Source organism: Eschrichtius robustus, chromosome 4, assembly GCF_028021215.1.
Source record: "Eschrichtius robustus isolate mEscRob2 chromosome 4, mEscRob2.pri, whole genome shotgun sequence".
In the NCBI taxonomy this organism is placed as follows: Eukaryota; Metazoa; Chordata; class Mammalia; order Artiodactyla; family Eschrichtiidae; genus Eschrichtius; species Eschrichtius robustus.
Window position 1 is genome coordinate 86848445 of NC_090827.1, and position 27581 is coordinate 86876025.

The 27581-nt window shown below is 40.7% G+C and overlaps 1 protein-coding gene across 18 annotated transcripts in view; it reads left to right on the forward strand.

Moving 5' to 3' along the window:
* APBB2 (amyloid beta precursor protein binding family B member 2) overlaps window positions 1-27581 on the forward strand; it is a 365031-nt gene that overhangs the window by 166022 nt on the left and 171428 nt on the right. For all 18 annotated transcript variants that reach the window (XM_068543062.1, XM_068543063.1, XM_068543057.1 and 15 more), the window contains one exon: window positions 8636-9451. In XM_068543062.1, coding sequence (XP_068399163.1) covers window positions 8636-9451 — 816 coding nt within the window. The remainder of the gene's footprint in view (window positions 1-8635; window positions 9452-27581) is intronic.

Here is a 27581-nt window from a genome sequence, read left to right on the forward strand (position 1 = left end):
TTTAGCTGAATGGGGCATGGGAAACCCTTAGGTGGGGCAGACCTAGTGGGTGAAATCACCTCTTTATCTTAGAGCCTGGGGCAGTTGTCCTGTGAACCAGCTGTGTGCCGTTGTCCTCCTGGTTTAAAAACTTCTAAGGTTCTAATCCTGTGATCTCTCTGACCCAGGGACCCAAGCTGCCTCCTAATAACCTTTGCCTCCTTTGTTCATAGAGAAGTTCTTATCATTTTTGTCACATTGAGAGTTTACTTTCATGAGTAATTTCAGGAAACCAGCTTTATCTTGCCTCTCCTTCCTAAAAGAAAAAAAATCTGAGTTTACTTCATTTCCTTCATACTTTGAGGTCTAGTTCAAAAGGCAACATTCCTCAGGGTAGAAGTTTTGCTGTTAACTCCTCAGTGGAAATAAAGTTGTATAGCAGGAAAATTAAAAAATGAAGAAAATGTGAAGTCTCATTTAAGAATTGGTCAGGCATTGAGCTTCCCCGGCCCGTTTGTCAATCTCCAATTTTGTTAAGCATGCCAAGGGAGCAGAGGGAGAGCAGCAGGTTATTGAAGAGAGGAGTTTCCTGTCATTACTGACAAACGTTCTTTGACAGGAGGCTAGAGGTCTCAGAAAAGAGAAGGCGGGAGGGCAGGTTTAACTCCGGGCTCCAGCATGGATTTGTATTAGGATGTCACCTGAGTTACGGGGTTACATCTCAGGGCTGGGATCTTTGCGACTCAGAGTTTGAGGAAGGCTTTGTTAGCCATGAAATTAAAGTGATCCTGGCTTACCTAATTTTAGTTGGGCTTCATAAAAAATACTCTGTGCATTATATTAACTACAGCTCTTTTACTTGCTGAAAATCTATTGGCTTCAATACCCTGGAAGTCCCGGCACCTCATGTTTCAGGCATGACTCGTTTCAGGGATTCCAGCAATGTCATTAGGGCATGTTCACTTTCTCTCTGTTTCCTGGCTCTGTCTGCCCATTTGTTAGGTCTTACGTACACAGGTGTCTCTTCATGGTGACCTCTTAAAGCTCTAGGCTTATATCTTCTAGTTCAAGAAAAAGAGAAAAGAGAGCACTTCTCTTCTGATCATTCTGGCAGAAGGCTTAGGATTTGTCATATGCTTTTCCTTGAACCAGTCACCACAGCCATGGAGATTTGCTCCTCTGATTGGCTGGGCCCAGGCCATGGACCTCATGAATAAGGGGTTGAGTCATTTCTGCCTGCAACACAGGGGCTGAATTCCTCTGTGAGAGCAGATATTTTAATTTTGTCAGTTTTGTTCACTGCTGTCTCCTGAGCAGTTAGAACTGTATCTGTCGCATAGTAATGCACGAAAAAATATTTGTTGAATGAATGAATGAGCATGGAGGGAGGCTGATTCTCAAGAAAAATTGTGACGCTTTTACCAGAAAAGGAGGAAATACATGCCAGGTCATAACAGATGTTTGTGCTTCGTGCATGCAGGAGAGTGACAGCAGTAGTAATATGAGCTCTTGTCACACTCTTAGCTCTGGACGTATACCGAGCTCTGGAATAGGAATTGAGCCTCTTGAATTGGTGTTGGATCTTTGTGAGTTATGCTCAAGACAGCATGATGAATAGATGTGGAGGTGATGGCAAAGTCATGGGTCCCATTCACCTTCGAGATATCCAGGGGCAGAGCCACCTTTGTACTGAAGACTGGCCCTCAGGGTTATTGGCATTTGCTTGCTCATTCCTCATTCATTTTGCTTATTTTGTACACTGTTGTGTTCTTGACCTTGAGAAGAGCAACTGGCATGTAATAGATGCTCAGAAAGTGTTTAGTTAATGAATGAGTGAAAAATATTTAGTTAATAAATGAGTGAACGATGAATGAACCAAACATTTATTGAGTGCTCTTATGTGCCAGGCTTTGTAAAAGGAACTGGAAACTCTGGAATATAAAAAGGAAAGGGGAATGCAAATCAAAATTAAATCACACTTGTTTGGGTAGCTATAATCAAAAAGAGACAATAACAAGTGTTGACAAGAATGTAGAGAAATCAAAACCTTTATGCATTGCCAGTGGGAATGTAAACTGGTACAACTGCTTTGCAGAACAGTCTGGCAGTTCCTCACAAGGTTTTATATACACACACACGCACACACACACACACACACACACACACACGTATACCTATGGTATGTATGTCTATATATACGTGTGCACATCACAGGATAATTATAATCAGCAGTTCCGCTCTTGGGTATATATCCAAGAGAATTGAAAACATATGTCCACACAAAAACTTGTACACAAATGTTCATAGCAGCATTATTCATAATAGCTAAAAAGTGTAAACAATCCAAATACCTGTTAACTGATGAACAGATAAACAAAATGTGGTAGATCCATACAGTAGAATATGATTTGATCATAAAAAGGAATGAAGTAGTGATACATACTAAAACATGGATGAACCTTAAGGATACACATAAGTGAAGGAAGCTAATCACAGAGACCACATATTGTATGAGTCTGTTTATATGAAATGTCCATAACAGGCAAACCCATGAAGACGGAAAGTAGATTAGTGGTTTTCAGGGGCTTAGGGGAGGGAGGAATAGAGAGTGACTGCTAATGGGTACAGGATTTCCTTTTGGGGTGATAAAAATGTTCTGCAATTAGGTTGTAGCGATGAATGCACAACTCTGTGCATATGCTAAAGACCCCTGAACTATACTTTAAAAAGGTGAACTTTATGGTATGTGAATTATATCTCAATAAAACTCATAAAAAGTGAACAAAACAGTCACTGCCCTCAAGGCACTTGCGGTTTGAAGGGGAGCGAAATCTCTCAATTGATATTATAATATAGTATAGAAGTGCTGATGTGAACTGCGTGTCACACACCTAGCACAGAGGATTATGTTCAAGAGTCAGAGAAGGCCTAAAGGAGGACATGTGAGCTGGGTTTTGAAGGATTTATAGGAGTTTTCAGGCAGGAAATAGGGCAGGGGTAAAGCAGATGAGGGCAAAGGACCTTCCCAGGCAGAGGAAACAAATTCTATGTGCAGAGGCAAAGGGTTGTGAAGAGGCTTAGCATCCTCAGAAAAGTTCACTGTTGCTGTCCTGTAGGGACCACGGCGGGAGGGCGAGGTGCAGTGACAGGAGATGCGATGGGAAGGGTAGATTTAGGCTAGCAGAGGAGAATTTGAAGTGCCTTGTATACTGGGCTGAATTTGGACAACAGGGAGCCAGTAGAAATTTTTAAACTGAGAATTGCGTGGTCCGTTTGTTTTTAGAATTACAGAGGACGAACTGTGTCAGGGTAGACTGGAGTTTGAGAGACTGTTGTGCTTGGGAGATATAGAAGGAAACTTAAAGTGGTGAGAACCTGAAAGCAGCCATAAAGATGGTGAGAAGAGGGAGCTCAATTTATTGAAGAAACGTTTTCCAGTAAAATTGACAGAATTTGGTAGGATAAGAAACTCATGAAGGGCTATTCCCAGGTTTCCAGGCAGGGAACTCGGGAGAATGGCAATGCCGTGAATTCTCAGTTAGCATCCAGCCCGTGCGTTAGTGGACTTAACTTCCCCTCTTTCCCCAGTTTATAGGGAGTATTATACCAAGTTTTCTTTGATCTATAACTATAGTAAACTCATGTGAGGCAGAGAAAAATGGAACCAGCTTAAATACACCAACTTTTGAGCGTCTCAGTATAGCATCTTTCATTCTATATCCTTTCATTTCCATGTCCATAGAGCATCTGTTTTTCAACATAATTTGTTATATTATTGTTATGTTGCTATTTCCCATTCTACTTAATCCTCTTCTGTTCAGTGTTATTAATGATGCAGATGGTAAACAGGAGGAGGTAAGGAACAGAGGAAGGCCCGGAATTGGGTGGTGGGGATCACAGGGTGACAGGAACACGTGTGCTGTGTGCACCAGAGCCTCTGCTGGGCCTCCAGTTTTCTTCACACCAGAGCTTGGAGAACTTTAAGCTGTTGGGATCACAGCTGGTGAGAAATCATGTTTGGCAAAGAAGTACACCAGTCTGCTCTGGGTCAAAAAAAAAAAAAAAAAAGGCTATTTGACTCTAAATAGTCTTTTCTTCTTTGGGGAGTTATGACAGAATTGACCAGGAATTTTCTTGAGCTGAGACTGAGGAGCAAAATAAATTGGTCTAGACAGTGTTGAAGGATTTTATTTTAAATCTTGCCCAGATGCTGCTTGCACGGGGGGAAAGCTGAGATAACTGACCACTGATCACCTTTTCCCTTTCTGAGAGCATTAGTCTTTTTCAAGGAAAGGAAAAATGAATTTACCGTTGACTATTTAGGCAGTAATGGTGGTTTCCTTTCAATCTTTAAGAAGAAACTCAAAAATTTAACCTAGGCTTTTTAAGTAAACATTTCTTGAGATGTTAATGAAACACTTGTCTTTTTCATTTTATTCAACAGTTTATTCTACGAACATTTACTGAGTGCCTACTGCATGCTAGGCCGCTGTGCTTGTTGCTGGAAGTCACAGCTTAGTGGTAAACTCAAGTAGGTTAAAAATAAAACAGTGTGAGAAATGCTGTTATGCTGTGGAGAAGTGGAGATAGGTTTATGAAGGGTGTAGAAGAAGCAGCCCTGGAGCCTGTCTAGAGGGGCAAGAGAAGGCTTCCCAAAGAGGTGACGTCTACCCTGAATCTTAAAGGTGGAGTAGAAATTTGCCAGGAAGGAGGGAGGGATGCTGAGAATGTGTGCATGTACAAGGAACATGGCATGTGTGACCAGAGTGTTTCAAGAGCCTCTGAAATCATTAACATGCATATGTATCATCTTTTTCTTCCAAATCTCTCACTTACTGCAGTGGTTCTCAGCCTTGGCCACACACTGGAATCCCCCAAAGAACATTCCATTTTAATACCCTGACTGGGCCCAATCCCAAACTAATTGAATCAGAATTTGGGAGTGTCTTACGGGGTGGGACCTGGGCTTCTGGGCTTTTTAAAAGCTCCCCAGGGCATGCATGCAGCTAGGGTTGGAGCAATCCCTTGTTCCTGTCACACCTGTTCCCTTACCTTTCGGAGACCTCTGACCCCTTGGCCTTTTCCTTTTCCCCTAGCTCTTCACCCTCCTCCCGGCTCCGTCTCCTGCCCTCCCCAGGCCAGATCCTGGAGTGCATTCCTCACTGTTCACATCTGACACCTTAATCATGTCTCCCCCTCTGTGCCTATTTCTTTCCTTTTTAAAAATCCCATTCCATAGGTTGCCTTTTCATTTTCTGTCTGACTTACTTCGCTCAGTATGACAATCTCTGGGTCCATCCATGTCACTGCAAATGGCATTATTTTTTACTTTTTTATGGCTGAGTAATATTCCATTGTATATTTGTACCACATCTTCTTTATCCATTCCTCCGTTGATGGACATTTAGGTTGCTTCCATGTCCTGGCTATTTTAAACAGTGCTGCAGTGAACATTGGGGTACCTATATATTTTCGAATTACAGTTTTCTCCAGAAATATATCCCCAGGAGTGGGATTCCTGGATCAAATGGTAGCTCTATTTTTAGTTTTTTAAGGAATCTTCATACTGTTCTCTATAGTGGCTATACCAATTTACATTCCCACCAACAGTGTAGGAAGTTTCCCTTTTCTCCACACCCTCTCCAGCATTTATTGTTGTAGATTTTTTTGATTCTGACCAGTGTGAGGTGATGTACCTCACTGTAGTTTTGACTTGCATTTCTCTAATAATTAGTGATGTTGAGCATCTTTTCATGTGCTTTTTGGCCATCTCTGTGTCTTCTTTGGAGAAATGTCTATTTAGGTCTTCTGCCCATTTTTTGTTTGGGTTGTTTATTTTTTTGATATTGAGCTGCATGAGCTGTTTGTATATTTTGGAGATTAATCCTTTGTCCATTGCTTCGTTTGCAAATATTTTCTCCCATTCTGAGGGTTGTCTTTTCATCTTGTTTATGGTTTCCTTTGCTGTGCAAAAGCTTTTAAGTTTAATTAGGTCCCATTTGTTTATTTTTGTTTTTATTTTCATTACTCTAGGAGGTGGATCAAAAAAGATCTTGCTGCGATTTATGTGAGAGAGTGTTCTGCCTACGTTTTCCTCTAAGAGTTTTATAGTATCCAGTCTTACACTTAGGTATTTCATCCATTTGAGTTTATTTTTGTGTATGGTGTTAGAAAATGTTCTAATTTTATTCTTTTACCTGTAGCTGTCCAGTTTTTCCCAGCACCACTTACCTAAGAGACTGTCTTTTCTCCACTGTATATTCTTGCCTTCTTTTTCATAGATTAGGTGACCATAGGTGCATGTGTTTATCTCTGGACTTTCTATCCTGTTCCATTGATCTATATTTCTGTTTCTGTGCCAGTACCATACTGTTTTGATTACTGTAGCTTTGTAATATAGTCTGAAGTCAGGGAGCCTGATTCCTCCAGCTCTGTTGGCTGAAAGTTTTTATCTGTCACATCCAGGGTATAAAAGCCACTTAAATATTAACTCACCAAGAAATTTTGATGGTATTCTTTCTGAAAATGTTTATAATTATAAGCAGAGTAAATAAAAAATTCTCCCTAATACCATTGCTAGGATATAGTACCTAACATCGTAAAATAGCCTCATAGCAATTTTTTTGCCATACCTTCTAAAAAGCCAGCAGATTGCCAGATTTTTTATAATAATGTCACTCTAAATACCCAGAAGTCTAAATGTAATTTTCTCTTGTGTGCCTATGTTATGGTTGTGTGTCTCAGGGAAAACTTCATGTGGGTTCAAAGTGGGCCCTTTTCATATCAAATGCTGCTATGGAGTGAGGTTGAATTATAAATTGAAATATGTTTTCTGTAAAATGGTAGTAGTAGCCAAAACAGTATACATTTTTGTTTAAAATTTAGTCATCAGAGTAGTGTTTAAAAGGGAAAAACAAACCAGATTCTCAATGAAGCCCAAGTGCAGTAGGTGCGGGGTAAGCAGGAATCCTTATAAATAATAATTCTAAAGAATGGGGCCCAGAGCCTAACCACTTTGGGTTACAGCCTTAGCTATCTCTGTGGGCCATATGGTCATTCTGTTGTAAATATGGACACTGCCTGGAGTGTACAGTTGTTCCCTAGCTTCCAAGAAGCACACAGACTCTAGAATCAGTGGGTGACTCTTTTCTAAAATAGCTTATCCTGAGTATCAGATGATGGAAAGGGATACCTCTGAGCTCCCGAACAGTAGAACATTCTTACCTTCCTTCCCTGCGGAGGTCTCTGTTTTGCCTGGTGGAGGAAGGGGGAGTTGTCACAGTACAATTTCAGGAATATTGGGAGCTGTGCTTTGGTTCATCTACTGCTGGTGTAGAGCCCACGGAGGTCTCTGGAGGGCAAGGGATCAGATAAGAAAGAAGTCATTCCTCATAGACTGAGATATCTGAAACCTTAGAAATTCTTGCTGATGAATTTTTATTCCCTTCTAGTCTGAGAAACCTTTCTCTCTTCCTAGCAAGAGACACATGGAACAAATCACTGATGGTGTGAACAATATTTGAGATAAATGCAACTGTCAGATAATTTCCCAGGAGTTCTGCAAGGGCTTGTGGTGACTGCAAACCGCTGAGTCTGTGTGTGGTTTTTTTTTTTAAATTAATTAATTTATTTATTTATTTTTGGCTGTGTTGGGTCTTCATTTCTGTGTGAGGGCTTTCTCTAGTTGTGGCAAGCGGGGGCCACTCTTCATCGCGGTGCGTGGGCCTCTCACTATCGCGGCCTCTCTTGTTGCGGAGCACAGGATCCAGACGCGCAGGCTCAGTAGTTGTGGCTCACGGGCCCAGTTGCTCCGCGGCATGTGGGATCTTCCCAGACCAGGGCTCGAACCCATGTCCCCTGCGTTGGCAGGCGGATTCTCAACCACTGCCCCACCAGGGAAGCCCTGAGTCTGTGTTTTAATTCAGTGGAATATGTTGAGACTCCTTTGGGGACTCTTAACACATCTGTAGCCAAGGGCTCAATGCTACATTATTAGTAATAGTTTTATGTGGGTATGTATGTTCTTGAGCAATTAAGCCATTTCTCCAAAATTTCTGTTTAGTACAAACAGTAAGCCCAGGTCAGAAATGTTCACAAGACATTTTCAAACTCTAATGGAGGTTTGATTTTTCCTGGTGTTCAGAACACTATTTTTAAACATGGTGAAGAAAAATTACCTTGGATGTATGGTGCTTCATTGAACAGTGACCTTTCAGGTTAATTAAGAAAGCTGGAGCCCCAGAGGATTTTTGAGCAACTTTTTTGTTGCCTGAGGGAACGACAGAATAGAAATGTGGTGTAAATGTTTAGAAAGGGGATGATTTGCAAGGTTGTGAAAAAACGAAGACCAGCTGCTGGAAGAAAATGCTTTTATATGATTTCAAAAGAGAGATATTTTTTTACTTTAAAATTTGGACCCTCAGACCTCCTAGCTTTTCTATAAATTGGCTTTTGTGTATCCACATTAAGCCTTTTATTTGCTCCTGTTTAATGTATGAGCAAACGGTGAAAAGAGAGGAAAATGGGTCCGTTCTACAAAACTGCAACGGAAGCATTGGTTCTTGCAATTTTCTGTACAGAAATGTTTGCTCACTCTCTATGCTAAGTAGTTTTAATCATGCCAGGCGTCTAATGACCAGTTTTCTTTTTTTTCCAGCTGACTCAGGTGTAGACACTTTGGCAGTGTTTATGGCCAGCAGCGGAACGACAGACGTCACGAATCGGAATAGCCCGGCCACACCACCAAACACCCTTAATCTCCGTTCCTCCCACAATGAACTGTTGAACGCTGAAATAAAACACACAGAAACCAAGAACAGCACACCCCCGAAATGCAGGAAAAAATATGCACTAACTAACATCCAGGCGGCAATGGGCCTCTCGGATCTGGCCGCACAGCCCCTGCTGGGAAATGGCTCTGCCAACATCAAGCTGGTGAAAAATGGAGAGAACCAGCTCCGGAAGGCTGCAGAACAAGGGCAGCAGGACCCCAACAGAAATGTCAGCCCCACTGCAGTCATCAACATAACTTCTGAGAAGTTAGAGGGTAAAGAGCCCCACCCACGGGATTCCTCGGGCTGCGAGATTTTACCCTCCCAGCCCCGAAGAACCAAGAGCTTCCTGAATTACTATGCAGACCTGGAAACCTCAACCAGAGAACTCGAGCAGAACTTGGGCAACCAGCATGGGGCTGTGGAAGAGAAGGCCCAGCCAGGCCAGAGCCAGGCCTCCACCGTCGTCGGGAATGGCGACTTACTGCTGCAGAAACCAAACAAACCCCAGTTCAGCCCTGAAGATGGCCAGATAGCCACCGTATCATCCAGCCCGGAGACCAAGAAGGATCATCCTAAAACGGGGGCCAAAACCGATTGTGCACTCCACCGGATCCAGAACCTGGCACCGAGTGACGAGGAGTCCAGCTGGACGACCCTGTCCCAAGACAGTGCCTCCCCCAGCTCCGCAGATGAGACAGGTACCTGGGAAAGGTGTAGCCTACGGTGGCACTTTCTTTTGCAATCTCTACACTGACCCCCTCCCCCCAAATTTTCATCTGCTGGTAGAGAAGAACATGAGCCTCTTGGGGTAAAATTGGGCAGTTTGTGTGAAAATATCATTAGATTCCTCAGCGGTTTCATTTTGATTCATACATAAATTGTTTGTCCCAGGAAGCATTTTTGTAAAAGAAATAGCTCCCCGGTGTTAAGTACAGTAAAACATCACCTATTTAGCAACTATACTGCCAGTGGTTAAGTGAACTATTTCTATATACTGTCTAGAAATACTGGGTTTTGTTAAGGAAAATAATAAAAGGGAGAGACTTGCCGGGGGCAGGATATAACCTGAAAAAGAGAACCAACTATTTTAAAATTCTCAGAAAAAACTTATTTATGCTCAAGCTAATGAAAAGTTTAAGGTTTAAAAAGTTGAAAGTCTATTCATTAAAGACATTTCCCTTTTGACCTTTACTGGGGAACATTTTATTAGCCTTGTTCAAGTGATATTTGAAAGTGAGAAAGTAGTGTTTCTTTTAACATATATTTAGAAGTTTTGGATTTTAACTAGTCTAGTTGAGACCAGTCTTTCCTGACTTTTGTCTATATTTTGTAACATCTTTGGATTTTTCAGAGGAGTGAAAATTGTCAGAGAAATGAACAGGGTCCTAAAAATCAGCTACTTTTAATCTTATCTTCTCATAGCCCCTGTTTTACTGATCCTGAGATTAAAAGACTGGAGAACTGTATTGCGTCTGAATTCACTGTAAGCAAGCACTCACAAAGGCTTATTTCTTTAACCTAACCCTGCCTGTGGTGGATCCCAGGGCTCTGTTAATGTGATACAGATGTAACAGATAGAACCACCAGGGAAGGAACTGACATTTTCCCCACCTATAAGGCAGAGAAATTACAAGGACTACAGGTGGGAAAAGAGGAGAAAGTAAGACATTAACTTGTTTAAAAAAAAAAAAATGTTTTTGAAGCGCCCTTTAAAACCACAGTGCTTTAAATGATAGATTTCATCAGCCTCCTGTAGCTGGATATGGCAGTAGGGAGGTTGAGATGAGCCCATTTCATCTCAGAAATGCCTGGATCTGCACATTATTGGAATCGTAATTATGTATAGTAATGTCACTGAGTTCACAACTCTCTATTACTTTTCACATTTAGAGACTTCATATCCTGTAGCCGATGGACACTGTCACCTGCTAGTGTTTGAATCTATATAAATGGCTCCTTGAGTGTCTCATATTCAAACTCAACCTCGTGTGTTCAGCGCCCTCCACTGAGGCCACACTGTCTTCCTCACGTCATGGCAGCCTTTCTGCTGCTCTTCCAGGCCCTGTGCTCCCTTTTGTAGCTACATTTTAAATTTTACTGAAAGGTATTAAGTAACAGTGAAGTCTCCTTGGTTCTTCACTCTGGCCCCCGTTTTTCCAGGGGCAACCACTACTTTTGTTTTAGTTTTTTTTTTTTCCAGAAACCATTTTAGGCATATACCCACATTTATAATAAATATTAAAATTTACCCAAATTTTATAATGATATTTTTAAAGAGTCCTTACCATTTAGAGATACATACTAAAATATTATAGTATAATATAATATACTATACTATTGCATATGGGATTTTGCCCATAAGCTGATCCTTGTTAAAGGTGGGTACATAAGGGTTTATTATTCTGTTCTCTCTCATTTTGTATGTTTAAAAATTTCCACAGTAAAAATTAAAACAAGAAAAAAAATGACACATTACATTGTTTTATAAATGCTTTGCTTTTTCCACCAAAGTATATATTTTGCAGATCACTTCATATCAGGATATAGCATTTTTCTACCTCAGGCTGAATTTAAGTATTAAGCATGCTGTTCCACCCTCTTCAAGCTCCATGATTTATTTAATGATTCCCTCACTGCTGAGTGTTTAGGGTATTTCTATCCCTGGCCCCTTCGCTTATTGAGTGCTGGTGTCAATAAGGGCTGGTGGTGAGCACCAAGTTTATTTTTTATTTTTAGTGATTTATTTATTTGGCTGCATCAGGTCTTAGTTGCAGCATGTGGGATCTTTTGTTGTGGTGCTCAGGCTTCTCTCTAGTTGTGGCACGAGGGCTTCAGGGCGTGCAGGCTCAGTTACCCCACTGCATGTGGGATCTTAGTTCCCAGACCAGGGATCGAACCCGCGTTCCCTGCATGGGAAGGCAGATTCTTAACCACTGGACCACCAGGGAAGTCCCAAGAGCACCAAGTTTAAACTGCACCTGTGCACTGGCTTGGTCCACTGCCACTCTCTCCAGGGGACCTTTCCAGGGTCCCCTCAGCTCACCACTCATTTGCTCGGTGTCCTGGTGTTACTTGCTGCTGGGGTTTCTCTACAGAACCCATTACAGGGCTTGGCATGTGATGTGAACTGGATTAGAGTTTTCTGACATGTTGAGAGGATACATTCATTTTTCATTCTTAAAGTCGCTTTTGAAGACCTTGAGTTTTAGAGTAAGGATGGCAGTATGGTGATGGCCTGTAATGGCTAGCTAAGGATAGACATTTTGAATCAGATGTGCTTGAAAAAGTGTGTTAGCTATGACCCAACTCTCTAAAGCTGTGAGATTGAGTTTTTTACAAATGTTAGAAGCCATCCCTTCAAAATCATCACTTCGGGATCTTTATTTCAGCCTAATGCAATGCCTCAGAATATTAATAATATTTGGGAATTCTTTTGGAATTTCCTTAGAGCCAGTTGTGAACTCCAACTGAAAAGACACCTCTTTACTTCATGATCACACAGATCACATAAATTAGCGAGTAAAATAAAATAATTGATTATTCAGCATTGGTATTTTTTTTTGAGTTCATCTTTCCAGTGAAACATACTGTTAGTGTTCACAATGATCACAGTCTTTTTTTTTTTTTTTGGCCACACCGTGTGGCACATGGGATCTTAGTTCCCCGATCAGGGATCGAACCCATGCCCCCTGCATTGGGAGTGCAGAGTCTTAACCACTGGACTGCCAGGGAAGTCCCACAGTCAATTTGAATTAAACACTTCTAATGGTGAAATCATTATTATATATGTTTTATATAGTATATATGAGTTTTATATATATATATATATATAAAATAAACACAAAATACTAATTGTTGAAAGAAAAGAAATAAGAGCAAGTATTTTGTAAGATACTAGTATGCAGCACCATGGTACATATATACAAAGTGTACATACTTGCTTATACACTGTGTGCTAAGCAAATATTCATCACAGTGGTGTATGTTGTATGACTAAATCTTGACCCAGTTATCTTTGGATTGTAGACTGTGCTCTGGGGAGCCTGGAAAAATAAATAGACTCATTTCTACCTTAGGGACACGCTTTCCAAGTTAGAATGCTATTTATAAAATAAAATGCACTGCCCAACCCAGAGATTGACCATTTTCTGTTTCCCTTTCTTTCTGAATCGCCCAGGCCAGCATGTTAGTAACTTTCTTTGCACAGTCAATCATGTATATATGTTTCTCCTCTTTTCCTCCTATGTCGTCTGTCCTTTGAGAAGCAAGAGGTTATTAGAAGCGGGGGGTGGCGGGGAAGCATCAGCGGAATTACTGAGTTTCATAGGAATTTAGAAAAGTTCAAAAGAATGCCCTGACCTGGATTCTAAAGGAAAGTGTTGCATCATTTTGGTACTTGAAAGTGGGAACTTTAAGTCTGTTCAGGTTTTGCCAGAGATGCAGTCCCCTCAGTGGCCCCAGGTAAGCATGATGGCTCAGATGAATATAGGTTGGTCAGATTGTGTGTAGTCTTTCCATTTAATCACCTGGTGTTTTATGTTTGCTTCATGAAAACTTTGGAAAGACACAACATTCTCATACTACCTGGGTACCGAGTTTGTACCAACAGGTAACTTAGGTTTAATTTGGGGCTTAATAAAATTGAAGATACAAAGTATGAAACTGGGTGGATCTTGTGGAATAGCCATTTCAAAATTAGGTTCATTACTAAAGTGTACAAAGGCAGAATATACACTGAGAAAATCAAATCTAGATGGTGCGACAGTGGGCCCAATGCTGCATTAATTTATCATTGAGAGGATGGGCTCTAGAGTCAACTTCCTGAGTTCAAACGTCAACTGGGTTCCATGTAGGCAATTTGCATAGCCTCTCAACTGTGAAATGGGGGTGCTGGTAGGGTTTTAGCATAGATCTGTTGTGAAGATTAAGTGAGAGCATCTTTGAAGAGCTCTTAGACAGTGTCTGGCATACAGCAAGAGCTTAATAAATATTAGTGCTTGTCATTATTAGTGATAATCATTATCAGTACAGCAGTGGGATAAAAGTTTACTTCTCTCTTAATTATAGATTACCTATATTTTGGGCTCTGATTTTATTACATATTAAAAAGATTTTTTTAAACTGGAGTGTAGTTGCTTTACAGTGTTGTGTTAGTTTCTGCTGTACAGTGGAGTGAATCAGCTTTATGAATACACACATCCCCTTTTTTGGATTTCCTTCCCATTTAGGTCACCACAGAGCACTGAGTAGAGTTCCCTGTGCTATGCAGCAGGTTCTCATTAGTTATCTATTTTATACATAGTGGTGTATGTATGTCAATCCCAGTCTCCAAATTCATCCCACCCCATCCCCCCTTTCCACCCCTGGTCTGCATACGTTGGGCTCTGATTTGAGTTAGGACTTTCTGCATCTTCTAAGGGCAGCGATCGGTTTGTCTTCATCTTTGTGCTGTCAGTGCCTGAAATATAGCAGGTAAACTTAGTAAATGAATAATGACTAATTGAATAAAAATGGAAGCTATCTACATATATCCCCAAATGGCCCTGATGTATTGAGTAAATCATTTAATATTATATTTTAATCGATGTCTGATTTTGATATTGGGTACATATTTTGAACTTAATTGATCATATTGCCTCACAGTGCGGGGGCGGGGGATACTGATTAACAAATTACTGGGGAAGGCACTGAAATTCTGGGTGCCAGGTCTCGTTTGTGATACTCTCTCACACTCAGGTGGCCATGCTGGGACTTGAACCAAGATCTTTGGACCTAGCATCCAGCGCTTTTCCACTGTATCATAGTTCTGAGACCTAGACTCGTGGCACCAGTGGCTGAATACATCCGACTTTATCCACTTCAACTGGATTATCCTGATAATCTGAAAGATAGAAAATTATATTTTAGAGGACCTTTCCATTCCTGTAAACAATTGAGTTTTAGCTCAAATTTCAGCTCCTCTGTGAAACCTTTCTAGACCCTCTGAGCTGTTGAAAGTCCTTTTTCTGTACCTCAAGGAAATATTTCCAATTCTCTGTTATCACATTCCTCTCAGCAGTTTGTAACCTTACTGGAAAGTTTTTGTTTAGACTTGGAGCTCCATGAAAGTGGGAGCTAAGTCTTCATTACGTGTGGATGTGAACGTCTTCACACAGTACATAACACATAGTGACAGGCTCCATAAATGTTATCTGTTTGCTGGTTGGGTAGATGGAGCTGGACCACAAACATGCATACTCTGAGGTTTGCTACATCAGTACAGCTATAGAAATAGAAAAGGTAAGCCCAACTTGTATAAAATAATTGTTCAGAGCACCTGGATATGGTGATTCTTATTTGTATTCTAGGCTCCAGGGAGGGACGAAGGGTTGGGGCCAGTAGTTCAGTGTGTCACAAACGTTCTTTGTATTTGAGTTTTTAAGTCTGCAAGCCAGAATAGCCAGGGTTAAGGAAAAGGACCATTTTGTTTTCACTTACCTTCACACTTTGCCTTGCATTGTAAGTTGAACCATGTTGCTGGAGAGTTTGAATCCTTTGCTGTCTTAAGTTGGTTGGTTTCCAGTCTGGAGGCCAGCAAAGTGGAACTCTTTTGCAAGTTGGATAGCTGGTGAGGGCAAAAGCCAAGGCACAAACCTAATTATGTCAACACAATTGGCAGCACTAATTATTTCTGGCCTTAGCTAGCTTAAGAGTGTTAGAGCTTTGGATAAGTTTATATTATTAACTTTCCGAAACGTCTTCTAAGTGTTCATTTTATGTCAAATGGATTTTGGTAATTTCAACCATAAATTATTTTTAAATTGCTTTTTGAAAGCTCCCATCCCTTTAAAAAAAAAATTCCAGGATATAGAAAAGACCCAGTGTTCAGCTGGTTTGTCCTGCTGAATTAATTTTAATCTTTTAAACACCCTTTAGTGATTCACTAGCCTTCTTGTCTTGTCTTCTCAGTTGAGCGTTCCCTGATGTGACAGGAGGAATTCAAGAAGACAGATGTGAGATGTTTCCAAAATAGCTCGGACACATAGTTCTGGGATGGATGGTGTGATTTCCAAATTAGATTTTAGTACCTCGGGAGTAAGATTTATAAAAAGATTTTTTATCTCACCTCATGAACTTAAGGAAGAAAATGATTTTGCTCAATTAATTATTTTTGGAAAGTTCTAGAAACAATTTATATTCAGTTGAATGATAGGATAGGTTTTGGTTGCCTTCCATTATAAAGTATTATACTAGGTACTTCAGGGTACACAAAAAAAATGAATACAGTGCAATGAGTGGCAACAAAAGTCTACCAGTCTAGTAGTGAACACAAGACCGTTGATATATTCAAGATGCAACCAGGAAGGAGCCATGAGATGGTGGAATGTTGTGGGGTAGGGAGAGCTTAGAGGAGGAAGAAACTTTGACTGGGATATGGAAGCTCAGGCATCGAAGTTATCTGTGCTGGAGATTAAATAGGTTTTCACCAGATGAAGATGTGGGGAGATCATTGCCCTTCAGAGCTGTTAAAAAAGTAAGGAGTCCTTTTCTTTTTTTAAATTAATCACTGAAGAAGTGTAATTCATGATTTTTTTCCCCCACTCTTATGTCTGCTTTACTGGGATCTTGAAAATAAAAATTTTAGAACCTGGTTTGGCAGGTTGCTTGGCTTCTGGGGAGAGGGAGGGGACAGAGACAGAGTGGCTGCTTAGGAAATGACGGGATGGAGGCCTCCAGTAGTCCTGCGTGAAGTGCTCCCAGAAGTGCCAGTGATGCCTCCTTGGAGGAGGGCATGTCGCCTCTAAGATTGTGACTCAGTGGGATCGTAGAGACAAAAATACTACTGGCCACTTGCAGAAATTTTCTGGTCAAATTTCATCATGAACATTCTGCCCTGACCCACTGTCCTCACAAAAGAACCTTAAGTTAATAAACACATAGAGAGATTTATGGTTTTAAAAGCCAAGAGGCTATAGCAACATCCAGATAGTCGGCAAGCTTGAATGTGTCTACATTTATGGGGAGCTGAAATGGATCTGCAACTTTACCATGATTTTCACTGAGGGGTAGTATCCATGGAAGTTAACAACCATTCAAGAGTTTGTGGGTTTGTTCACCATTGCTTTGTTTTAATTCATCCATTCATTTTTTCATTTGTTAATTCATATATATGTACACATGCCAATTTTTTTTTTTTTTTTTTCATTTAAAATTTATTTATTTATTTAATTTATGGCTGTGTTGGGTCTTCGTTTCTGTGCGAGGGCTTTCTCTGGTTGCGGCGAGCGGGGGCCACTCTTCATCGCGGTGCGTGGGCCTCTCACTATCGCGGCCTCTCTTGTTGCGGAGCACAGGCTCCAGACGCGCAGGCTCAGTGGTTGTGGCTCACGGGCCCAGTTGCTCTGCGGCATGTGGGATCTTCCCAGACCAGGGCTCGAACCCGTGTCCCCTGCATTGGCAGGCGGATTCTTAACCACTGCGCCACCAGGGAAGCCCCAGCCAATTATTTTTTTAATGTCTACTCTGGGGACTGTGCTAGGTGCCCCAGACATAGAATTAAATTAGAACCAGTCTGTGACCTCAGATAGCTCACCTACAGTTTCCTGTCTCCATGGAAGACGTCCCCACTTTCTGAAATGCATCCCTGGGTTCTTTGTCCCATTTCACACGGCATGCCTCAGGAAATACGGAAAGATAAAGCCCCTCCCCAGATCCTGGGCAGTGTAAGTTTCCAAGCAAAGAAGAGAAGAAGATGTTTAGATGTTATATTAGTTTCTCAGGGCTGCTGCAACAAATTACCATACACTTTGTTTTAAGCCTCCCGTGGTGGCGCAGTGGTTGAGAGCCCGCCTGCCAATGCAGGGCAAGTGGGTTCGAGCTCTGGTTTGGGAAGATCCCACATGCCGCAGAGCAACGAAGCTCGTGTGCCACAACAACTGAGCCCGCATGCTACAATAACTGAAGCCCGCGTGCCTAGAGCCCGTGCTCCGCAACAAGAGAAGCCACCGCAATGAGAGGCCTGCCCACCACAGTGGGCAGTGAAGAGTAGCGCCCGCTCGCCGTAACTAGGGAAAGCCCACGAGCAGCAGCGAAGACCCAATGCAACCAAAAATAAATAAATAAAATAAATAAATTCATTTAAAAAAAAAAAACCATACCATACAGGCGTAAAACAAAGAAATTTATTCTCTCGCAGTTCTGGAGGCTAGAAGTTTGAAATCAAGGTATCAGCGGGCTTATTCCCCCTCTAAAGGCTCTTTCCTTGCCTCTTCCAGGCTTCTGGTGGGTCCTGGCAAAGCTTGGCATTCCTTGGCTTATAGCTGCATCACTGCAGTCTCTACCTGTGTCTTCCCATGGCCTTCTTATAAGGACAACAGTCATTGGATTTAGGGCCCACCCTAATCCAGTATGGCCTCACCTTAACTGATTATATCTGCAAAGACCATGTTTCCAAATAAGATCACATCCTGAGGTTCTGAGTGGATATGAATTTTAGAGGAATACTGTTCAACCCAGTACAGATATCTTCGTAGATAATTCCTTAATATCTGCAGCACAGAGGAGGTGTGAAAGGATATTTGCAGAAATTTTGTGTTTAAATTTTTCAGGAAGGAAAGTTAATACTTGCAGATATTGTCAGAATTGATAAATGAATAGAGTATGCTGCAAAGGACCTCAAGATAGTTTTGGTTGCCTTCATCCAAATTCTTCTATGAGGGAACTTAGTGTGGACCTGATACTGGTGAATCTGAAACTATAAACCCAACTGAGATTGGGAATAAGTATGGGAAGGGCAGGAAAATGTGATAAAGACACTGTAAAGCTTCACATTTAGCAGTTTGGCTTGGTTCTGAACAGGATAGCTCAGGGAACTTGGCAATACGGGGATGGTGTTATTCCTTTGGATCAAAGCTTAAAAACGACAGACGGGGATATCAGCAACAGCCATGCTTTTCTTACCTCTGTTTAAGAGACATTGCTTACCAAACATAGAGTATGTTCTTAGGAGCTATGCAGAATATAAAAGAAAAAATATGACCCTAAATTTAGGGCAATGCAAAGGCAATATGATGCCATGAAAATTTCAGAGATCACAAATGCACAGGGGAGTGCTGGGAATGCTGGGGAGTGCGCAGGAAGCCTGCAGACAGGTTTTGTCTAGCAGGTGATGTTTTGAATTAGATGCCAATGCTTAGAAATGGGGAGCTTTTACATAGAAATATGGGTTTCCCCTTTCTTTTCTAAATCCAGAAATCTCATAACACTGGGCTCAAATGCCATGGAGGCCCCAGTCAGCGGCAGCCCTTTAGATGGGTCCTGCCTTCTGGGGCTCAAGGCATTAGGCCTGTGGATTCCTGCTCTAAGTGTCAGCCATCACACACATGAAACTATTAGAGTAGAAAGAACTAGGCTAAAGTTGGGCTTGCCTGTTACAGCTGCGTGCAATGTAATGCTATCGTAGCAGCACGCTTGCACCTACAGACTTCTTTTAATCATAGGCATCCTAGTCTCAGTCTCATGCCTTCTGGTAGAATTATAAAGTGTGACATGAACTGTGAAGCAAAACATGCTTGAAAATTCCAAAGCCATCTTTAGATGACTTCTCAGAGTTCTCCATCTGTTAATCTGGTTAGAGGAGGGAAAACATTAGCTTTTCAAAAGCTAGGTTGTAGGTGGTTCATAAATTTTGTGCTTCAAGTCTGGCTCAGTTGATACACCCAGTTTGCTTTCATACATGTGAGGGTAGTTACCAATTACCCTTATAATTTTTATATTGTGTTTCCCTTTCAGATCCCTTGGGTTCAAAACTGAAATAAAATCTTCCTATTCGAACAGATTTGACTGGAAAATTGAATCATTTAACTATTAGAAAATCATACGTGGTCAGCATTCCATGTGTAAGGGTCAGAATGTGAGAGGACGGGATAACTCCAGCTCTAGAACATTGTTGTCAGTATCTAAGAGAGGAGGTGATATTTATTACTACGTGAGCTTTCCTTTTTTTCCCTTTTTGTTTTGCCTTCTATAGATTTACTCTTGAATATGATTGAGTTTAATCTTTGCAAGGATTCTTCTTTAATATCATTAAGGACATTGTTAGGTGATCATTCTTCTTCCTCAGCATAATTTGAAGAAGTCTTCATATAGAACTGTACTGAATTGGTACACCTAGGATATTATAAAGGTAGATCTCCATCCTGTAAGTGGCTTGTTTAGGAAGCTGATTTTGGTCTGTTATTTTTTTGTTACCAGGACACTTTTTTTCTCATACACATGGTAGTGTACGTGATGGTTAGGTATACAAGATGGCTGGCCCATAAAAGCCTACTTAGACATGTGGAATAGTATCAGTAGAACTGTAGGACCTTTTCTCAGCATGTTCTAGAAGAAAAGGTGGTCATAGTTCTGTGTGATTTTGTCAGAAAGTGAGAGAATGGAGATGACCCCCAACTCCAAACCATTGGGAAAGGGTTTTGGGAGGTGTAGCGAAGGAAGTTCAAGGGCTGAGGGTGGTGAGTTAGATACCTGGTAATTGAAAGCCTCCAGGGACACTTCTTTGTAATGGGCTAACTCCTCAGTTCCTACTTTTCTGTTTCTACTCCAGGGATGTGTCCTTTGGGGGACCTTTGACCAACATTTCCTTTCATCCTTTGCTTACTATGGACAAGGAAGACATTCTATGACCTCCTGCCTTTCCTTTTCTTTCCCCGGAATAAGCATCAGCTTCTTTTCAGTGTTCCCTAGTGTCTTTCACCTTTTAGTCGATGTCTTGTCCCTCTGTCTCTTGTTTATTTTTCCTCCACATGCTATGCAATAAGAGCCCTGAGTCAGTGAATGGACTCTCTGTATAATGTATCAGAGAGAAGCATTTTCACCTCAGGTCCGTTGTTATCTTCAATGTAGTTAAGCATTATTGGGTTGGTAAAGTCTGGACAGTTTATTTTTAGTAAGGATGATAGGTTAACCTTAATCTACTCACATACTTTCAGCTGATGAATGTCTACTGAGTTCCTAGTATGTGCAAGGAACTGAGCTAGTTCTCTGGGTGATTCCAAGATTGAGGCATAAGCTTTCCTTCAAGGAACTCAGAGGCTCCTTCCTCAAGATTATTTTAAATCTCTGTCTTACCACTTTCTGGGCTTTAGAGTCAAACATTCTGACTCATCCCAGTTCCATCACTTTCTTAACCTCTGAGTCCCAAGTTTCTTATCTCTAAAGTGGGAATAATAATAGTACCGACCTTATAAAATTGTTGCTTAAAGCCCTTGGTGCAATAACTGGCTCACAGAAAGCATTTTTTGAAATGTTAACTATCATTATAATTATTGTCGTATCTTTGCTATGAGATTGAAACCTTCTTCAGGATATAAGCTGTTTTGCCTTTGTTGTTGTTGTCTTTAATCCCCAGAAATGACTCCATTTGATGGGTACTCACGTTTAAGTGAATGATTAGCATAATAGGTAAACTGTATTATTTATACTAGGAGTGCAACAAATTAAAGGTAATAGTTTACGTTCAAGAAGTTCACAGTAATTAAGAGGATGCATAAATCCTCTGCTTCTCAAAGTTAATGTACAGGAAAATCTCCTGGGGATCGTGTTGAAATGTAGATTGTGATTCAGTAGGTTTGGGCTAGGGCCTGAGATTCTGCATTTTTAGCAAGCTCTGTCATAACTCTGGTGTTTGACCGCATGCTGAGTGGTAACACCGGACTGTAAACCACAGGACGAAGGGTCCAGTTTGTTTTATTCACTGCTTTATCTGGAGCACACAGGATAAACAATGCCTGGTTTACACTTGTGTTAAAAGAATAACATAAGCATACCTCAAAACATAAGTAGTTGGTACCAGCTAGATTTTTGCCAAGTATGCAGAACAGGTCAGGGTCATAAAGTTCCAGATAAGGTATTTCTTGACCTGGAGGGCTCATGATGCAAGAAGAGGACAAAATTGAAAGACAAATGGGGTTTGGAGAAATAAAGAAGTGGTGGGCACACGGAAAAAAGAAACTGGAAGAAATCAAAAGAAGAGTTTGCTCTAAGGTGCTGTTCTCAAACTTTTTGGTCTTGGGGACCTCTTTACACTTTCAAAAATTATTGAGAACCCCAAAGGTCTTTGCTTATGTGGATTATATCTATCAGTGTTTATTGTTTATTTATTTAGAAATTAAAACAGATATTTTAAAAAGTTACTTATTTAAAAAAGAATAAGAAACCCATTAATATTAACAAAACAGGATGTTTTGTGAAGCACAACCTTTTTCCCAAAGCCAGCAACAATTTATGAGAGAAGTGATAATGGTTTTATTTATTTGAAACTCTCTTTAATGTATGGCTTAACTGAAGGCATCTGGATTCTCTTATCTGCTTCTACCTTTAGTGCGTCTTAGTAAATTGTTTTGATTAAAGTAGATGAAGGAAATCCTTCCTACCTCTTACAGATATATAGGCAGAAATAGCCTTTTCAGGCAATTATGGATATTCTTTTTTTGATGTTACACCAAAACTTGGTAATTGGTAGTTTCTTAAAGGTTAGTTACAATGTAGAATCTGAAACCACAATAGTAAACTTTTTTGTACTGTGTTATATTAAAATCCATTGGTCTATCATACATAATTTTGTAACATCATTGGCAATTTGGAAAATGTTGGTTCAATGAGTTATGAAGATCTTCCAAATGTTGACACATTTCATTATACAATGTAAAAACATTACATTTGTTAATCTTACCAGTCATCTCATCAGAAAAGTCATTAATTATTGGGAAGCTGTCAAGCTCTCAGTGGTGGATACGAGTTTTTCCAAAATTCTAGTTTTTGCTTGAAAGCTCACATTTTATCATTGGCAACACATACTGTCAGTTGTTTTCCTTGAAGTGACAGGCTCACCTCATTTGTTTTGAGAAAATGCCTGCCTGGTACCCAAGTTCGAATAACCATAGTTTGTCTGTCAGTGGTTCTTTCAAGTAAAAAGAGTGCTGGTTCCACATGCTTTTCCTTGAAACAACAATCATACTTTTTTATGCAGCAGAAGTGCTCTATGCATAATTACCTGAAAGAAGCGTATACGAGGGTTGAGATTTAATAAAATTAATAATTTTTACTCCTTCAACAAGGACATTCTTAGGTGAAACTGGCGTTGGTTTTAGTAGGAGTATGTAGTGTTAGGGAATACAGTAATTACTAGTATAATTTGTGCCATTTTCTTGCTTTGTGCTGAGATGCCAGCAATTTTATCTGTATTTTTTGCATCCTATCAGTTAAATGTCAGCTCAGTGAAAAAGACTATAAATAACATCTTAGTATTATGAAAATAATGTTGACCTCAGAGATCCCCTGAAATCCCCTTGGGGAACTTTTGCTCTCCATGAGAGGGTTAGTGCTTCCAGCAGTTTTGTTGGAGAGGAGAGTCTGTGAAGGATAATTGTGAGAGAGGTCAGATAGGTAGGTGGAGGCCAGACTGGAGAATGCTAACGCTTAATTGTGAACTTGCTTTTGTTAGCGAAACATGACTGACGGTTATGAGAAAAGAAGTGCCATTTGCAAGGTGGAGTTTGAAGACGGTATATCTGACATTGGCGCCTAGAATATGTCAGAGGGTCAAATGAGGCAAGCAGTTATGAGAGTTTCACAGCAATCCATTTGAGGCCATGAGGACTGGAGACTAGTAGCTTTAAAAACAGAGCAGAGGTGGAAGAAAGGAAATCTCTAGGATTTAGTGATAGATTAGATATGGGTGATGAGGGAGACAAGAGAATCAAAGATGTCAGATGTTCGGTTTGAAGACTAAGAAAATGCTGGTTTTGAGAAATAGTGAGGTTGGGAGGAGGAATTAGTTTTTGGAGAAGGATGCTGTTTTTGATTTTAGATGTATGAGTTTGTGACAATGTGGGAATAGCCAGGGGGTAATGTCCTGAAGTAAGAGTTGTGGCTCTACTTGGACATAATTCTTCCACTATGTGTAGGACTTTTATATGTTCTTTTGGTGTGTCTAAGTATGTTTTAACCATACTTAGATTTAGAAGAGTGATAGGATAAGGATGGAGTGGGAACATGGGTATTCTAACTAGGTTGGGTGGTATTAGAGGGTTGCAACAAAAAACAAAAAAAGAGAGAGAGAGAAAGAAAGAAAGCAAGAAAAGAAAGCAAGCAAGCAAGCAAGAAAGAAAGAAAGAAAGAAACCACTGAAATAGTTAATGATGGTTTGAACCAGTCTGCTCTTTTTTCCCATTTTAAATATTAAACATGGTTTAGCCATACTTCTAGAATAATGGCTAGCTATCTCATTCACTGGTGATTGAGCTGTTAAACACAGGGATGACCCATACCATTTCTCTTATTTTTACTTCTCTGCAGTAAAGTGAAGGGGCCACAAGCATTCTTTTCCACTCACAAGTTGACATTGAGGGTCTCTGCCAGGTAAGGCACCCAGCAGTCCTTACCTGAAGTGGTATTCGTGATCTTTCTAGCTGACAGGCTCTAAAAAGCAGATCTGTTTCTTAGGGATGGACTCATTAATCAAATTCATGAGACTGAAATACTACAACAAAAATACCAGTTTAATTTCTGATGAGAATGATCATTCTTCCAGGCACTGGATTTCTTGACATTAGACAATCAGCGCATACTCTCAGTGCCAGTGTATTATTTCCTAATTAGAAATAATTATCACACGACCTGATTTGCCCTAAACTACATGACTAGGCATTCTTTCCCTCTAGACAACCACACAGGAAACCCAGACATAAGCAGAAGTTTGCTTGGGGAACATGGTCTTAGCCAAAGGAGAGTCAGATGAAGCTCATGTGTAAATGATATCAAGCTGGAATGGCCTGATGTGTCCTGTATTCCCTCCCTGTGGGATGATGCCAAAATGGACCCAGAATCCTTGAATTGGCTAAGATGCTCTCTTGTTTGGAATTTGAGTCTATGGTCTGCTTTTTCTAAGCTACCTAGGTTTCTGACATAGGGTCTGCTTTAGTCCGGGCTTGCACTTGTGTTAAAGTGCCATGTTCCTTTTAGAGTCAGTACTGATCTGGCCAAAATTTAACAAGAATTCTAATTCTAATGAAAAACGTGTAAAAATACATCTCCTTTTAAAAAACAATGCTTTGTTTTGTTTTTGGTAGAAGCAGGAGGTGTTCTTAATTGCTGTAGGCGCCAGAAATTAAACCACTGGAAGTCTTTTCTCTGGCTCTTGACCCTGAAATGGGATCTGTGACATCAGCTTTGATGCCACATAAAGATTGAATATTCAAAATCCCAGCTCTGTCATTACTTAATGGGTGATTGTGGTTGAGTCACTTAACATCATGCGTTTCCCCCTCCGTAAAATGGGGTTAATAGTAGTACCTGCCTCGTGGGTGGTTGCAAGGATTAAGTGAAGTAAGGCACGTGGAACACTTAGCACAGTGCTGGATGTGCGGTCAAAGAGGGACTAGGGGGCTTCCCTGGTGGCGCAGTGGTTGAGAATCCGCCTGCCAATGCAGGGGACACGGGTTCGAGCCCTGGTCTGGGAAGATCCCACATGCCGCGGAGCAGCTGGGCCCGTAAGCCACAACTACTGAGCCTGCGCGACTGGAGCCTGTGCTCCGCAACAAGAGAGGCCGCGATAGTGAGAGGCCCGCGCACCGCGATGAAGAGTGGCCCCCACTTGCCGCAACTAGAGAAAGCCCTCGCACAGAAACGAAGACCCAACACAGCTAAAAATAATAAAATAAATAAATAAATGAAATTTAAAAAAAAAAAAAGATGGCTCATGGCTGGCAAGCTTGCCTTCCACCAGCTTTGAAATCTCAGCTGAGAGAGAATGCCTCTTTAAAAAAAAAAAAAAAGAGGGACTAGGATCATGTACACGAACAAACACAAAATGCTCTCAGATAAGCACCGGAAGAGACGAAAATAGGCAGACAAGGATACAGTTCTTAATAAAGGCCTTGCAAGCAGAAGGCTGGTCTGCTTTGCATCAGGCCCTACAGAGTTTGGTTTGTGAGTCACTGCCCATGAGAATCAGCCTTAATTGAAAGGGTAGGGCGGAGGGGTGGGTCCTGAGGGTGGTGCGGTCCCCTGGGTCTGGGCATCAGGAGGTCTGGGTTCTGCCCTTGACACTCCCAGCCACAAGCCAGGGTTACTTGCACAAGAGTCCTGGTGTTTTTCCCCAGCCATCCCGTGCTGCTCATTGAACAATTTTCCAAGTTTGGTTTACTCTTTTCCTCACTACTTATTCATGAGGCATCCCAGAATACTGTCCAGGAGGTATCGAACATGTTGTTTAATTATTTCAGAAGAGGAATCTATAGCTGCTAAAATGAACTAAAAAGCTATGTTGATAACCAGTCAGGTGAAGTATCACACTTTTCATTCACAAAAAGGTGTTCTGAGTATTAGCTGCAGAAAGTGTTAGCAAAGATGCTTTATTTTTCATATCTTTTTACTTTGCCACCTTTCACTCTGTAACTCTCAGTATGAGTTTGTGGTATGTGCATGTGTGGGAGAGAGACAGAGGCAGACAAGAGACAGGATAAAACAAACGTTCTCTTGGTTGTAGAGTGCTGTCGCTGGTAGCGTTTATAACTTTCTAGTTCAGACCATCCTAAACATTCTCATAGAAGATTCTTAAGAGAAGCCTCAGCCCCCCCTTGTGAAAGGGTAAGATGAGTAGAATCCTCAGCTAAAAAGTACCTTCTGTTGTTCTGCAGATTCTAAAAGAAACCTAGAAAACTGAGGGATAAGCTAAATTAAGGAAGGAGAATTTTCAAAGCTGTAAATTTAAAAGCCCATCTGTTTTGGGAAGAGGGGTTAAAAAGTCTAGAGCTTATCTCTACATTTTGCTTCTTTCTCTGCTCATTTGCCAAAAACGAACAAACAAAATCATCTCACTTCAAACTCAGTGTCAAGAAGCAGGAGAAAATTGCTGTTGTTAGAACTCTGTGTATATTTTTTTCTGTGTTCTTTGCGTATGTTTTAAAAAAAACATACTATATTATCCCTTCTATATTATCAACTCAAACACATGCCATACTTCATGTTTCCAAATATAGGGTTTTGGGTTTTTTTTGTAAAAAAAATAAATAAACAGAATCATTTAGTATAAGTTCCTCTGGACCACCATAATTTCATCTAAAGTGTTTTGAAGGTTATATTCTTACACTTAAGGAAAGAATAGGTTAATATCAACAAGGGTATGAATGTTTCAAAATGCATGACATTCTCCAGGGGACTTTTTATCAGTACCAGAAAGCAAAATAAGAAATCTAAAAATCAGAACCTAATTTAAAATGACCATAAATCTGTGCAATCAGCAGACTAAATCCGCCACCCTCCTCTTACTATTCAGAATTCTCCCTGCTTCTTTCTCTTTTTCCCCCACTTACCTCTGTAGAGCATATAAACCCTATTTAAATCTTTATGAGCTGAATCTCAGAGTCTTTGCTTTCCTTGGCACAAGTGGAAGAGAAGATGCCATATATAGTTTGGAGTAACATGGTGAAACATAGTTTTAAAATGATGAATGTAGTTTGGGATGAAATAAATCACTATTTAACCTGCATTACTTTGCCCACGTGGATGCACTTGGACCCACCACGCATTTCCTGCATGATGGCATATTTGGACTGGATTCCATCAAGGCGAAGCATTTCCCCCAAGAGCTTGCCATAGTTCTGTCAAGAGCCTTCTGGAAGTCTGAAAGGTTTGGAATGGTAGGCTAATAAAATGCTGAGCTATTTGCTGAGTTCCTTTTTCTTTTCTTTTCTTTTTTTTTTTTGGTATAAAATGTGGTTATGGCACAAGTGCTTTCATGAGAAATGATTAACTTTGGATGAATTTCACCACTTGTTTTTGGCACTT